The sequence below is a fragment of the Mirounga angustirostris genome, unplaced genomic scaffold (assembly GCF_029215605.1).
Source record: "Mirounga angustirostris isolate CCGP_5_RB_7025 unplaced genomic scaffold, mMirAng1.0.hap1 SCAF_7, whole genome shotgun sequence".
Classification (NCBI taxonomy): domain Eukaryota; kingdom Metazoa; phylum Chordata; class Mammalia; order Carnivora; family Phocidae; genus Mirounga; species Mirounga angustirostris.
This window is the reverse complement of record NW_026991715.1, coordinates 59,698,888-59,715,465: the sequence shown is the minus strand read 5'-3', so window position 1 is coordinate 59,715,465 and position 16,578 is coordinate 59,698,888. Positions and strand designations below refer to the sequence as shown.

Here is a 16,578-nt window from a genome sequence, read left to right as displayed (position 1 = left end):
TCCAGTGAACATTTATAGTATTTTAATATTTGGTAGTTGTATATCCTCAGATACAGTTTTCATGTATTGCTTTCTCTACTACTTGTATATTTTGTAGCTGTATGTTTAGAGAAAAGTCAGTGTTTTAATTATTTAACAACTTTTGTGTCCCACTAGTGGTCACCATTGTATTTAATTTTATGAGCTGCATAGAAAGGAAGAGTAATTTTTTTTCATAGTAAATTTCATTGCCTCTACTCTTTTTGGAAAAAAAAGTACTTAGCTTTTATTTATTTGTTTGTTTATTTATTTATATTTTTATGTAATGACCGTTTATAACATTTACCTTCTGTATTAGTTTGCTATGGCTGCCATAACAGAAAGACAGACTCTGTGGCTTAAAAGAAATTTATTTTCCCCCAATTTCTGGAGGCTAGAGGTCCAAGATCAAGGTGGGCAGTTCTCATTTCTTCTGAGGCCCCTTTCCCTGCTTTGCATATGGCCACCTTCTTGCTGTGGCCTCACCTGGTCATCCCTTGGTCTTTGTGTGTCTGTGTCTTAATCTGCTCCTACAAAGATATCACTCATGTTGGATTAAGGTCCACCCATATTGACCTCATTTTGGCTTAATTACCTCTTTAAAGGCTCTGTCTCCTAATAGCCACATTCTTGGGGCTAGGACTTCATAGGAATTTTGGAAGGTATACAACTTAGCCTGTAATAACACCTGATTGATCATTCATTCTTGATAAGTGCTTACTGTGCCTACATTAAGCTTAAATTTGTAAAGTGTGGAAAAACTAAAGTTAGTAGTTTTTTTTTTTTTTTTAAAGATTTTTATTTATTTATTCATGAGAGACAGAGAGAGAGAGAGGCAGAGGGAGAAGCAGGCTCCCAAGGAGCAGAGAGCCCGATGCGGGACTCGATCCCAGGACCCTGGGATCATGACCTGAGCCGAAGGCAGACGCTTAACCATCTGAGCCACCCAGGCGCCCTAAAGTTAGTAGTTTTATGTCAGGGCTTTCTCTGTGTAGTTAGAGAAGCTTTTCTGGTCTACTCTTAGGCCTAAGCTGAGATGCAAGGGTTTCTCATACTTCTTGGTGATTGAACTGTTTCATGAAATAGCCATGTGGTGTAAATCTTTTCTTTTTTCTGCAGTTTGTTGTGAAAAGTATGAAAGGTTGTTAATTATAAACTAATAACTCTTGTAAGTAGTTAATTACAATTTGTAATAATACAGTCTTAGTTTCCTGTTAGTTTCTTTAGGAGGATTTTGCTTTGATGTGCTAAAACACAATATTTAGTGATTTAAATTCTTGAGTAAGCATGAATGAAGCTTAAATGTAATATCCTGATTTCTAAGTATGTAAAGTGGTGGCTTATCTGATCCCTCATAATGTTTTTCTCAGAAATAGATGTATGTCTTTTGGTCTTCTTTTGGAGAACTCAGAATCTTATTCACACATATGAATAAAACATTATGAATGTTTTAAATATCAGCTTTATAGTGGTATAATTTGCATATAATAAATTATCCACCTAAAGATTGTAATTAGATGTTTTGATAGATGTATGTATCAGTGAAATCACCACCACAGTTAAGAAGATACAGAACATTTCCATCATCTTATGGAATAAAATTTTCTTATGTTCCTTTGCTCTTCATTTCTCCCTCTACCCAGTGGCCCCAGTGTACCACTGATCTGCTTCAGTCTCGATTAGTTTGCCTTTTCTATAAGTTTAAGTGAATTAAATCATGCTGTCTGTGCCTGACTTCTTTCTTTCTTTTTTTTTTTAAAGATTTTATTTATTTATTTGACAGAGAGAGAGATAGCGAGAGAGGGAACATAAGCAGGGGGATTGGGAGAGGGAGCAGCAGGCTTCTGGCTGAGCAGGGAGCCCGATGTGGGGCTCGATCCCAGGACCCTGGGATCACGACCTGAGCCGAAGGCAGATGCTTAATGACTGAGCCACCCAGGCACCCCGTGTCTGACTTCTTTCACTCAGAATGATGATTTTGAGAATTCATCCACTGTGTTGCATGTATCAGTGATTAATTTGTTTTCATTGCCGGGTGGTATTCCAGTGTTTGGCTAAATCACATTTTACCAATGGATATTTATATTTTTTACAGTTTTTTTTACTCTTATGAATAAAGCTGCTATGAATGTTCATGTAAGTTGTTATATGGAAATATGTTTTTATTTCTCTGGGGAGTGGAATTGACTGGGTCACATGGTGAGCTTATGTTTAAATTTGTTAAGACTCACCCAGTTTTCCAAAGTGTTTTTTTTTTTTTTTTTTTTTTTAATATTCCCATCAACAATATGTGAGAGTTCTCGTTTCTCCAGAGCCTTGGCAACATTTGTTATTGTCAGTCTCCTTAATTTCAGCTATTCTAATGGATGTGTAATGATATCTCATTTAATATGCATTTACTTGATAATTAATAATCTTAAGTGGTTTTTAATATGCTTACTGGCATTCCTGATATTTTGTGAAATGTCTTCATGTATTTTGACCATTTTTTGTTTTGTTTGGTTTAAGATTTTAAATAATCTTTCCAACCAAGGTGGGGCTTGAACTTACAACTCCTAGATCAAGAGCCACATGCTCCACCCACGGAGCCAGCCAGGCACCCCTTGACCATTATTTTTTTTTTAACCATTCATTTTTGATTGGCTTCTTTGTTTTCTTATAAATGAGTCATAATTGTTATATAACTGGTTTTTTAGATTAAACTTTAGACTTTGGAGTAATTGTAGATTCATATGCTGTTTTAAGAAATAATACAAAGATATGCTATTATGCTATGTACCCTTTACCCAGTTTTCTTCAATGATAAACTGTAGTATAATATCACAGCAGGATGTTGACATTGATACAATCTACCAATCTTATCCAGATTCACCGGTTTTACTTGTACTTACTTGTGTGTGTGTCCTCTGTTCTGTTTTGTGTCGTGTATAGGCATCACAACAGTAAAGATACATAACTGTTCCATCTCGTGTTGCCCTTTTATGTCCACCTTTCCCTTTCTTGATCTTGAGGTGCAACAGCCACTGATCTTTCTCCATATATAGTTTTGTTATTTCACGAATGTTATGTAAATGAAATAATACAGTATATAACCTTTTATTTTACTTTTTTTTTTTTAAAGATTGTATTTATTTATTTTACAGAGAGTGAGAGAGGGAACACAAGCAGGGGGAGTGGAAGAGGGAGAAGCAGACTCCCCGCTGAGCAGGGAGCCCGATGTGGGGCTCGATCCCAGGACCCTGGGATCATGACCTGAGCCAAAGGCAGACACTTAACGACTGAGCCACCCAGGCGCCCCAGTACATAGCCTTTTAGAATTAACTTTTCTCACTCAGCATATTTCTGTGGAGATTAATCAGAGTTGTCTTATGTATCAATAGTTTATCATCCCTGCTGAGTAGTATTCATGCTGTGGATATACCACAGTTTGTTGAACCATTCGTCCATTGATGGACATCTGGGTTGTTTCCGTTTTGGCTAATAGGAATAAAAGCTGCTATGAATACCTGTACGCAGGTTTTTGTGTATCAGTTTCCATTTCCCAGAGGTAAATACCCAAGAGTGAAATTACTTGGTTGTATGGAAATTACAGGTTTAGTTCTATAAAATTGCCAAACTGCCAGAGTGGCTGTAACCTTTTAAATTCCCACCAGCAGTATATGAGTGATCCAGTTCCTCTCTGTCCTCAGTATCGTTAGGTGTTATTACTATTTTAAAATTTAACTTTCTTTCTTTCAAGAGAGAGCACGTGAGAGTGGGTGGAGGGGCAGAAGGAGAGGGAGAGAGAATCTTAAGCAGGCTGCACGCCCAGCGCAGAGCACAGCACGGGGCTCGATCTCATGATCCTGAGATCGTGACCTGAGCCGAAATCAAGAGTTGGTGCTTAACCAGCTGAGCCAAAATCAAGAGTTGGTGCCTAACCAGCTGAGCCACTCTAAAATTATTTTTTTATTTTAGATGAGAGCCATTCTGATATATGTGTAGTTATATCTTGCTGTCGTTTTAATTTGTATTTCCTTAATAGCTAATGAAATTGATTATCTTTTCATATGCTTTTTGCCATTTGTGTATCTCCCTTCAGTGAATTGTTTGTTGATGTCTATTTTGGTTTGCTAGGGCTGCCATAGAGAATGCCACAGAATTGGTGGCTTGATTAACAGAAATTTATTTCTCACTGTTCTAGAGGCTAGAAGTCTACCATCAGACTGAAGGTAGGTTTGGTTTCTCCTCAGGTCTCTCTCCTTGGCTTACAGGTGGCTGCCATCTTTCTGTATCCTCATGCTGTCCTGTCCTGTAGAATCCAAAAGTCTGACAGATTTCCTTCATTTTGTTCCTTCTCTCCCTTTTACTCCAAGATGGCAGTGTCTCTGTTGTATAATCCCATCTTTCTGGCTTCTGCTGTGACATCTGATTATATTCCTGAGTTGGCACCCATGATCTCTTGGTGAAATACTTTTCTAGCCACACTTTTGAAAAAGGTCTGATGATGAGTTCTTGTATTTTGCAATATGGATAGGCTGAAAATTTTCCAAATCTTCAAGTTCTAGTTCTTTTTTGCTTAACAGTCCTTCATCTTATATTTCTTTCTGACTTTTATCGTAAGAAACAAGGAGAAACCAGCCTGTGCCTTTAATACTTTGCTTAGAAATCTTGTCAGCTATATATCCAAGTTCAACACTTTTAACTTCCACTTTCCGTACAACACTAGGAGACAAGTTCTTGCCACTTTTTTTTAACAAGGTTTGCCTTTCCTCCAGTTTCTAATAACATGCTCTTCATTTCCATCAGAGATCTCATCATAATCGCCTTTAACATCCATGTTCCTACTAACGCTCTCTTCAAGGCAGTGTAGGTTCTTTTTTTTTTTTTTTTCTTTTTTAAATATGCACCTCCAAACTGTTCCAGCCTCTATCCATTACTTACTTCCAAAGCCACTTTCACATTTTTAGGTGTTATAGCAGCATTCTATTTCTGGGTACCAAAATCTATTGGTTTGTTATGGCTGCCATAACAAAATACTACAGACTGTGTGGTTTAAACAACAGAGATTTATTTCTCACAGTTTCTCACAGTTCTTCCAGGAGACTGGAATTCCCAGTTTGGTTACTCTTGAGGCCTCACTGCTTGGCTTACATTTGATTGTCTCCTTGCTGTGTCCTCACATGGCCTTTTCTTTGTGGGTGTGCACCAATGATGTCTGTCTCTCTTCTTAGGACACCAGTTTTACTGGATTAGAGCTCTACCCTTATGATCTTATTTAACCTTACTGATCTCTTTAAAGGCCCTAGTAAAGTCACCTTGGGGGTTGAGGAAACAGTTCAATCCATAGCAATGTTTTTGTCCCTTTTCTAATTGAATTTTTTTGTTAACTGTTGAATTTTGAAGTTTGAAATATATTCTGGGTATTAGTCCTTTATCATATATATATGCAGTATGGTTACAGATATTTTCTGCCAGTCTCTATTTTTTTTTCCTCTAAATGGGGAGGAAGAGTTTTAAATTTTGATGAGATCTAGTTTATCAGCATTCCCTTTTATGGACTGTACTTTAGTTGTCAAGTCTGAGAACTCTTTGCCTAGTTGTATAACTGTTTTAAAAATATGTCCTTCCATGTTGAAGGAAAAATGATTAGAGATTGCAAATGACACATTTTCTTTTGCTGGGGGAATTTGTGAATATGCTGGGAGAAGGTTCACTTAGAATAGGGGCAGATCAGTTGTGAGCAAAATAATTTGTTGGGAGGGGGCACCTGGGTGCCTCAGTCGGTTAAGCGTCTGCCTTTGCCTCTGCCCAGCATTTGGCTCCTTGCTCAGTGGCGAGTCTGCTTCTCTCTCTCTCCCTGTTCCTGCTGCTCCCCCTACTTGTGCTCTCTCTCTCTTTCTGTCAAATAAATAAATAAAATCTTAAAAAAAATTTGTTGGGGGATGGTTCTTTACGTTTTTCTTTTTTTCAGTTCTTCTCTGTAAGGCATTGATAGTTTTTGTTCTGCACTCTCTTTTAAGGATGCTTATATAACAATTAACTTTGGAAAATAGCAAATGTCTGTTTTATGTTACATGGTAGCATCGTCATCTGCTTGGTCAATCCAAATTGGAAACACCGGGTATCCTTACTGAGTGCCCCAATCTCATTCTTCACAGTCACTGCATCCCACTGATTTCAACTTTTAGGTAGCTCTTGTGTCTTTCCTACGTTTGCATCCTTATTACTAACTGCTCTGGTTCATCACCTTATCTTCTCATTTAAGTGTTAAAATTGCCTTTACATAATTGTTTGATTAGGGAGTATCACTGGGGGTTTCCCTTCATGTTTATGTTTTTTTTTTGGGGGGGGGTGGGCGGAGGAGAGGTAGGGATTAAAAAGGGATGGTGTGAGTGACAGTCTTTCTTTAATGAGTGTTCTTTCTTGAGAAAAGAAAATTCTTACTTTCTGGCTTATGAAAATATTTTAGTGGTGATTCAAAGATTTTTCTTTTTTTTTTTTTCTCATGATTATGCAGAAGAGATTTTGAGATGAGAGAATCTTTATTCCTATGTTCATATAGAAATATTTTGCCCAGAAGTGAGGTACAATTTTATAGTTTTGTATGATTGATGGGCTTCATTACAATGTAGCACTTCAATATTTGTAGAGTAGATGAAAAATATATATTTAATTACATGTAAGAATGCAGTTTTCTAATATTGTTCATTATTTCTAATTTTTAAGAAATATTTTAATAGCTATATAATGTAAAAAATTGAAATAATGGAATTTTTTTCTTTTTTTTATATAGGAATGAAGATCTAAAGCAAATGTTGGAGAGCAACAAAGATTCTGCTAAGTTGGATGCTATGAAACGGATTGTTGGGGTAGGTAAAATAGATCATTTCAATTTTGGAAAAGGGACATGTAGTGATTATATTAAATATGTGTTAAATAATATATTAAGTACCAAATCAAACATCTCATTTTCCCTTTATATTAATATTTCCTGTCTAAAATGTTTTGGAAGAAGTTTGGAGTGTCACAGTTCAGATACTTGAGTTTTGTTTTTGTTTTTGTTTTCAGAACTTGAGTTTTAATTCCGTCTTTTCTGTGTTCTAATTTCCCTATCTCTAATATCAAGATATTTCTCCTCTGAGATAGAAAGAAGTAATCATTTTGAAGACAAAATAGGATTATATACAACAATATTTTGACTTCTTACATGGAGGGATTGTAGATTAGCTGAAGGATTTTCTTGTGTCATTTAATGGCCTAAAAATTGTGAGCATTCTTCTGTGTTTCAAATTCCCTTGCTACCAATACCAATGCTTTATTCAATTTAGTATCATAGAAGTTCTTTTTTATTTTATTTTATTTTATTTATTTGAGAGAGAGAGCGCACAAGCAGGGGTGGGGGCAGAGGGAGAGGGAGAAGCAGACTCCCCGCTGAGCAGGGAGCCCAATGAAGGGCTTGATCCCAGGACCCTGAGATCAGGGCCCAAGCCGAAGGCAGACGCTTAACCGATTGAGCCACTCAGATGCCCCGTATCATAGAAGTGCTAATGAATATTAGTAAATGCAAGAACATTCACCAGTTTTCAGTTGTAATGTAAAATTCAAACAATTGACTGAAAGTTATTAGAATCATTTGTCAGAGAGCTAAAAATATAATGCAATTCCTAATTATATATGAAATTTTTAATAAAATATTTTCGCAGTTTGTATTATATGCACTCGAGGGTTTTTTTTGCATTCTTTTTTTTTTTTACATTCACAGTGAAAACACTGTTTAACTCAGTGGCTGTCTAATGCTAAAGAGTTTTGATTTTTTCTCAGTGGAATTAAATTCACAAAACCTGTCTTTCTCATTGCTACTGTGCTGTTCATCACCACCATTGCTGATTTTATTTGTCACATAGTTTTATATAATGTCAAAATGTAATATATTTGTATAATTGCACAAATAAACTCTTATAATAAGGTGACAACACAACTGAAACAATACTGTTTTCCAGCAGGAAATGCCACCATATGAGAGTTTGAAATATCCTTTCTTTTCTTGGTATATTAAATTCAAATCCCATTTATGAAAGATGATTATAGGTATCAATATGTTCATTTAAGGGTGACTTGTTATAAAAATCAGATTTATAAAAGTTAAGGACTAACTGTATCTGTAGAACACCTGCAGGTTACTTGATTCTTACATTCCGGTTTATGTCATTTGGTAATGTAGGGGACATGTTCAAGATTCTTTATAAATTTTTCAGTTGTTAATGTTAAGCTATATAAATAATTACATTTATGGACAGGTAGTTCTTGCTTTGCATGGCTTTGATAACACACAGATTTCAGTTAACACAGTTTAGTTAAATAACACCAATCCCACAACAACATGGTTCAAATTTCAGTTACCAGGGCATGTTAACATAGTAATTGTGTAATGTACAAACTTCACCAGTAACTCTTGAATTCACAGCTCACTATGTAGATAACAAATATACATCATGATCATTGACCAGTCATGTTACTTCTTTCAAAGTCTTTTATTGATTTGTCACTGTGTACATTACTTGGTGTATGTACAGACAGCAAAACATGTAGTTGTGTTCCCTCCTTGCTTCCTGGTGAGAAACCCACTTGACATTTTACAAAAATCGATAATGAAAGAGAGATTTGGTCAACAAAGATGAAAATGCGGCAAAGAAATAAAAAGTGATAACATTTGGGACACCTGGGTGGCACAGTCAGTTCAGCATCTACCTTCAACTTAGGTAATGATCCCAGGGTCCTGGGATCAAGTCCCTCATGGGGCTCCTTGCTCAGCGGAGAGCCTGCTTCTCCCTCTGCCTGCTGGTCCCCCTGCTTGTGCTCTCTCTCTGACAAATAAAATCTTTTTAAAAAAGTGGTAACATTGGAAATGAAAATCAGGTACAATGTAAATGGAGTTATAAAGAAATAGCCAACTGTGGGAATGGTGACATGGCCATTTTTTGAGAGACTCTAATTATGTAGCTGGAAGAATGTAGTGAAGGTGAGCTTTTCAACATAAATAAGGGAAATGGTTGTGATAAAAAGGATGAAGATATGCCCTCAGGATCTATCCATTTTGTCACAAATGGCAGGATTCCTTCTTTCTCATGGCTGAATAGTGTTCCATTATATCTATATATCTGTATCACCTTTATCCATTTATCTGTGGACAGATTCTTGGGTTGTTTCCGTATCTTGGCTACTGTGAATAATGCTGCAATGAACATGGGAGCATAGATATCTCTTTGAGATAGTGATTTTATTTCCTTTGGATATATACTGAGAAATGGGATTGCTGAATCATATGATAGTTCTATTTTTAATTTTTTTGAGCAGCCTCCATACTGTTTTCCATGGTGGCTGTACCAATTTACATTGCCACTAACAGTAGAAAGGATTCTCTTTTCTCTACATCCTTGCCATCACTTGTTATCTCTTGTCTTCTTGGTGATAGTTATTCTAAGAGGCTTGAAGTAATACTTCATTATAAATGTACACAATGTTATATGTCAATTATATCTCAATAAGTCTGAAAAAAGTTATTCTTCATTATACAGTGATGTAAATATATATGTAAATTTTCAAATAATATTGAGGCATAAAAAGTAAAAGTTTCATCTTCTAGTTAAATTTTAGAACCAAATTCTCAAGTTCTGTTAAAAATTGTTTTTGAACTTTGATTAGGATAATATGGAATTAATATATTCCCTTCTTTCTTCCCTCTTTCCCTGTCTTTCAGTAGCATTATGTTTATATTTTGTAGTTTTTATCATAGAGATCTTGTGCATTCCTTGTTAGATTCATTTCTATGTATTTTTAAATCTTGATGGCCATTATGAATGGTCCCCTTCATTATATTTTTAACATTAATTATTAATGGTATATAGGAAGACAAATGACTTTTTGTGTTCTGTATTTGGCCTCCTCAGTGAACTCTCTTCTTATCTCTAACAGTTTTTTAGTTTCCTATGCTTGGATTTTCTGGATAGATAATTGCGTCGGGAAATTATGGGAGATTTATATTTATTTTAAAATATTTTTAACTCATTTTTTTATATGTAGAAAAAGCCTACTGGGCTCTATGTTGGAATTGCGTTAACTCTGTAATAGATCAATTTTGGGAGAATTAACATTTTAACAGTATTTTGCCTTATGACCCATGATCATGATTCTATTTCTTCACTTGTTTAGGTCATCTTTAATTTCTCTCAATAGTGTATTATATTATAGTTTTTAGTGTTAAATTTTAAGTTGTATTATTTTGTTAATACTTTATCTAAATACTTTGTGTTTTTGAATGCTATTTATTGAATGATATATTTTAATTTTCAGTGAGCAATTAGTGTTTGCTAATTCCCCTTTTTATTAAGTAACTAATAGTTATTTTACTTGAAATTTTTTCTGTGAGCTGTTAAGAGCAATCATTTGTTCACCTTTACTTTTGTCCAGTTTTTTTTTTTTTTTTTTTAAGATTTTATTTATTTATTTGACAGAGAGAGACAGCGAGAGAGGGAACACAAGCAGGGGGAGTGGGAGAGGGAGAAGCAGGCTTCCCGCCGAGCAGGGAGCCTGATGCGGGGCTCGATCCCAGGACTCTGGGATCATGACCTGAGCCGAAGGCAGACGCTTAACGACTGAGCCACCCAGGTGCCCCTACTTTTGTCCAGTTTTTAATTTGATTTCTAAATAGTACCATATTTCTATGTGGAAGCTTTTAAAATCATTTAGAAATTTTTCTGTTCGTGTGTGTGTGTGTGTATCATTTCAAAACATCTTTTGGCTAGAAGTAGCTTCCTGGAGGTCATTCAGTCAGAATTTTATATTGGCTTCAAAGTTTCTTGTAGTTTCTTAATGTAAATTTTAAATTTAAATTTCTCTTTATAATTTATATTTCATGAGACCTGAAAATGGGTTTTTATCACTCTATACAATTGCAGAGTAGTTTTCAGGTCTTTTCATCATTTAAAGATTTCTGAATTTAATCTGCCAAAATTTTAAATGTTGGGTATTTTACTACATTATTTTCTAAAATATATCGAAGTGCTGGCAATGCATATCTAACTATCTTTCATAGTTGGTAATCCTGTGATTCAGTAGAGAATCTTTTCAGCAACATCTAACATTGAGAAACCATAATGATAGTTACAGTTTATTTTATTATCTTTCTTTGGTGATATCTGAGACTTAGAATCATGTTTCCAATGTTTCATATATTAAGCAAAGTCTCATCTGTACCAGAGCATCCTTAGGGGAGAAAAGCTGCCTACTTCAAAATCCTATGGTCACTTATTACACAGCAGGACTCAAGTTGAAGCACTTATACATTATTTTTCTTAATATTTCTGAAAAATATGTGTCTAATGTTTATTTCACATGTCCCATGTTTTATCTTGGCTTGGTGAAATGTGGTGGACTAAGGAGAATTTGTAATGTATTGTTTCATATAGTGAATTAGTAATAAGCTTTTTAGCTAAAATACTGTTGAGTTGACTATCTGGAGTCCTTGAAGGAATGGAATATCGAAATCTTCGGTGTATTGAATCTTTGGTGTATTTTCTTTTAGCAGGTGTTAGATGTTGAAGGTCTTCCTCACATTAATTTACTTGGCTTTCTAGTTATGGGATAATGAGCAAATCTCATGATGAAATTCTTAAAATTCCTAGAGTTTTGTTATCTTATTTCATAGTCATACATATTCCAAGGTATTTGGTTGGATATTATTGACCCTAAGAAAATTAAAAGTAGTTTCAAAGTTCCAGATGTTTTTGTAAATATTTTTTAAAGGATCTTAAGCCAAATACAAATGGTACATTATTATTGTGGAAAAAATGAGAAAGCCCATTTAAGAAGAAGAAACTAATAATGTGTAATTTTTACTGTCTCCAGTTAATGTATAATAAACATTCTGGTTTAAAGCTTTCTGGGCATTGCTAATTCCTCTCTTCCTTCCTTCAACAAAAATGTTTCAGTTGTGGGTATACTTTAAAGGATTCACCTTGTGGCTGATCCTGGCATCTTTTTGTTGTTTTTGGGTTGGAAATTGCTTAAAGGGCCAAGATTTTTCTGCCATGTTAATAGTCATCAGGACCAGTTCCATAAGCAGGCCTGAGTTTTTAGTAGTGATACAGCACCTTAGTGAGTTTTCTCTCAGTTTTGCTCCACTATTACTTTCTGGGATATAAATCAAGGATCAGTTCTTTTTCTCTTTCTTCATTTATTCTTGGTTGCTGATTTTTAAGAGTTGCATTTGGGTCTGAAACTGCAAGATCTGTCTTTCTTGCTTCTCCTTTCCCTTCCCTTCCCCCTTTCCTTCTTCCTTCCCCCTTCCTTCTTTCCTTTTAAATTAGCCAGTATTTATAAATTGAAAGTTTTGAACTTTTAAAAATAAACCATTTTTTTTTTTAAAGATTTTATTTATTTGAGAGAGAGAGAATGAGAGAGAGAGCACATGAGAGGGGGGGGGAGGGTCAGAGGGAGAAGCAGACTCCCTGCCGAGCAGGGAGCCCGATGCGGGACTCGATCCCGGGACTCCAGGATCATGACCTGAGCCGAAGGCAGTCGCTTAACCAACTGAGCCACCCAGGTGCCCCAAAAAAATAAACCATCTTTACTACTGTGAAAAATGAAGACAATTAAAATTTAGAAAAGCACAATTTCTCCTCTTTGTCTTCCTGACTTTAAAAATTAATGTGGGGCGCCTGGGTGTCTCAGTTGGTTAAGCGACTGCCTTCGGCTCAGGTCATGATCCTGGAGTCCCGGGATTGAGTCCCACGTCGGGCTCCCTGCTCAGCAGGGAGTCTGCCTCTCTCTCTGACCCTCCCCCCTCTCATGCTCTCTATCTCATTCTCTCTCTCAAATAAATAAATAAAATCTTTAAAAAAAAAAATAAATTAAAAAAAATAAAAATGGATTTTTGGATCTAGATTATTATTATTTATAGAACATGAACAACATACGGAAGTCAATCATTGTAATATACCACATTAGCAGAATGAAGGGGCACAAAACCACATGATCATCTCAATTGATAGAGAAACAGAATTTGACAAAATTTAATAATCTTTCATGATAAAACACACTGAACAGACTAGGACTAGAAAGAAACTGACCCAACATAATGCTAAAGGCCATAAATGAAAAACCCACAGCTGGCATTATAGTCAGTGGTGAAAGACTGAAAGCTTTTTTTCTTCAATAAGGAAAAAGACAAGGATGCTTGCTTTTGTCTCTTCTGTTCAATATAGTGTTGGAAGTTTTAGCCAGAGCAGTTAGGCAAGAAAATGAAGTAAAAGGCATCCAAATTGCAAAGGGAGAACTAAAATTATCTTTGTTCACAGACAACATGATTTCATATTTAGAAAACTAAATATTTTACCAAAAATTTTTAAAATAAATGAATTCAGCCAAATTACAGCATAAAAAAATCAACACATAACAATTAGACAATTAGTTGCATCTATACACTAGCAACGAACAGTCCAAGAAGGAAATTAAGAAAATAGTGCCATTTACAGTATAAAGCTTCAAAAAGAATTACATACCTAGGAATAAACTTACCAAGGGGCCAGAAGACTCATTCCTTGAAAACTGTAAAACGTTGCTGAAAGAAATAAGAAAAGACACAAATAGATGGAAAGACATCCTCTATTCATGGATTGGAAGACTTGGTATTGTTAAGATGTCAGTATCAAAGTGAGTATGTATTTAGTGTAATTCCCATCAAATTCCCAGTGGTGGTGTTTGCAAAAACAGAAGAATCTATCCTAAGATTCATATGAATCCTGAATAGCCAAAACATTCTTGAAGAAGTTATAAGTTTCACGCTTCCTGATTTGAAAACTTAATTCAAAGCTATGAGTAATCAAAACAGTGTGGTAGTGTCATAAAGACAGACATATATACCTGATAGACCATGCAGAAATAAACCCTTCCATATATGATAAGATCAAATGATTTTGACAAGGGTGAGAGACCATTCAATGGTGAAAGGATATTCCTCAACAAATGGTGTTGGGAATCTGGATATCCACCTGCAAGAAAATGAATTTAGACCTCTGCCTCATAATATAAATCTCTATATATCTATATATATAAAAAACAAGGCAAAATGAATTAAAGACTTAAATATAAGAGCTAACACTATAAAACTTATGGAGGAAAACATAGGGCAAAAACTTCATGACATTAGATTTGTCAAAGGTTTCAAGAAAAAGCAACAAAAGAAAAAAATGGATAATTTGGGCTGTATCAAAATTAAAATCTTTGTGCATCATATGCAGCAGTTGATGAGGCAACCCACAGAATGGGAAAAAATATTTTGAAATCTATAAAAAACCATTCTCCCATCATAGAGGAATTAATATCCAGTATATGTAAAGAACTCATACAACTCAACATCTAAAAAAACAACCCAATTGAAAATGGATAAAGGACTTGACTGGACATTTCTCTTGTCTTATACTTCGGTAGTAAGTAATATTAGGACCATTTATGATTAGATGGTAAGTTATGCTAGGGAAGGGGGTCTCCTATATTCACTTATTATCCAGGTAGAAACTAACTGGTAGCTTTTTTCCAAAGTATCTCACATGAACTACATCATGTAGAAATATGTTGAAATTTCTGTCATATCTCAAATAATCTGGTATCTTTTTTTTTTTTTTAATCATATCTGACATAAAAAATGTCCTGGATTGACTCAATAGCAAAATGAATATAACAGAAGAAAGAACCAGAAGTTGAAGACAGATCATTAGAAATTAATTTGCAGAACAGATAAAAACAAAAAGAAATGAATACAGCCTCAGGGTTTTGTTGGATAATACCAAAAGATCTAACAAATATGTTCAAAAGAAGAGAAAGAGATTGGGGCAATAAAAATACTTGAAGAAATAATGGTTGGAAACTACCCAAATTAATGAATGACATAAATTTGTGATGAAATGTTCAGAATACCCCAGTCAGGATAAACTCAAAGAAAACCATGCCTGAACACAAAGCAATTAAACTGTGGAAAATCAAAAATAAAGAAATAATCTTGAAAGTACTTGGGGAAAAAAATGATACATTACATACAAGGACCAGTGATTTGAATAACTCCATATTTCTCATGAGAAACCATGCAGCCAGAAGACAATAGAACACATTTATTTTATTGATTGATTGAGAGGGAGGGAAAGAGAGAGAGAGAGAGAGAGCAGGGGAGGGGCAGATAGAGGAAGAGAGAGAATTGTAAGCACATTTTCAGTGATCTCACAACTCTGAGATCATGATCTGAACTGAAGAGTTGGATGCTCATCTGACTGAGCCACCTAGGCACCCCTGGAACATCTTCAAAGTACTGAAAGAAAGTAGAGGTAACACCTGAACAACAGAGGTTTGAATTGCATGGGTCCACTTATACATGTTATTTTTATAGTATAGTATTGTAAATGCATTTTCCCTTTATGATTATTTTTCTTATGGTTTTAATATTTTTTTCTAGCTTTATTGTAAGAATACAGTATATAACACATACGACATGTAAAATATATGTTAATCAACTGTTTATCTTATCAATAGGGCTTCCAGGCAACAGTAGGCTATTAGTAGTTAATTTGGGGGGAGGAGTCAGAAATTATATGTGGATATTCAAGTCTGTGGGTAGGTGCCCACAATCCCTGCATTGTTCAAGGGTGTACTGTATTTGGTAAGCATAAAGGACTAATTTTATTCTTTATAGGTTATACTGAGAGGTTTTAAATGGATATAGATATAGTATATATTATAGCTGTAATATAAAGGCTAGCAGGAAGGTGGGATTAAAAGGGCCCATATGGTTGTAAGGGTTCTACATTTTATTTGACCTGGTTCAGTATTAGCACTAAGTAGACTGTGAAAGACTTGCTGTATCTTGATTTGTCTATCTATCTAATAATCCCTCTAGAGGAAGAACCACTAAAAGTTAAACAAAAATATACAGCCAAAAAATCAATATAAAAATTAAAATAATATTTAGATGCTCCCAAATAATGGGAATGACAGTGGTCAGACAAACAAAACACAGACAGTAAACAGAAAACAGGTAATAAAACTGTAGACCTGAATCTAACCACATCAATAATTATATTAAATTTGAGTGATCTAAAGTCAACAACTAAAAGATATTGTCAGATTAGATGAAAATATCAAGATGCAAGTATATATTCTCTAGGAGAAACCCACTTTTATTTATTTTTTTAAGATTATTTGAGAGAGGGAGAAAGAGAGCGATAGAGAGCACTAGTTGGGGGAAGGGGCAGAGAGAGAGAGAGAGAGAGAGAAGCAGATTCCCTGCTGATCAGGGAGCCCGATGTGGTCCTTGATCTCAGGACCCTGGGATCATGATCTGAGTCGAAGGTAATTGCTTAACTGACTAAGCCACCCAGGTGCCCCAGGGAAAAACCCACTTTTAGTATAAAGACATACATAGATTAAAAATATAAGGATGGGAAATATATACTAGGAAAACACTAAACAAAAGGGCAGCTCCCATCCCTAGCACTTTCCATTTCTCATACAGTCCTTTTTTTCCCCCACAGT

The 16,578-nt window shown here is 35.1% G+C and overlaps 1 protein-coding gene across 10 annotated transcripts in view; it reads left to right on the top strand.

Annotated features, from left to right (window-relative positions):
* The window catches only part of AP3B1 (adaptor related protein complex 3 subunit beta 1), a 321,148-nt gene that overhangs the window by 28,602 nt on the left and 275,968 nt on the right, over positions 1 to 16,578 (top strand). For all 10 annotated transcript variants that reach the window (XM_064596275.1, XM_064596274.1, XM_054512544.2 and 7 more), the window contains exon 2: positions 6,794 to 6,869. In XM_064596275.1, coding sequence (XP_064452345.1) covers positions 6,794 to 6,869 — 76 coding nt within the window. The remainder of the gene's footprint in view (positions 1 to 6,793; positions 6,870 to 16,578) is intronic.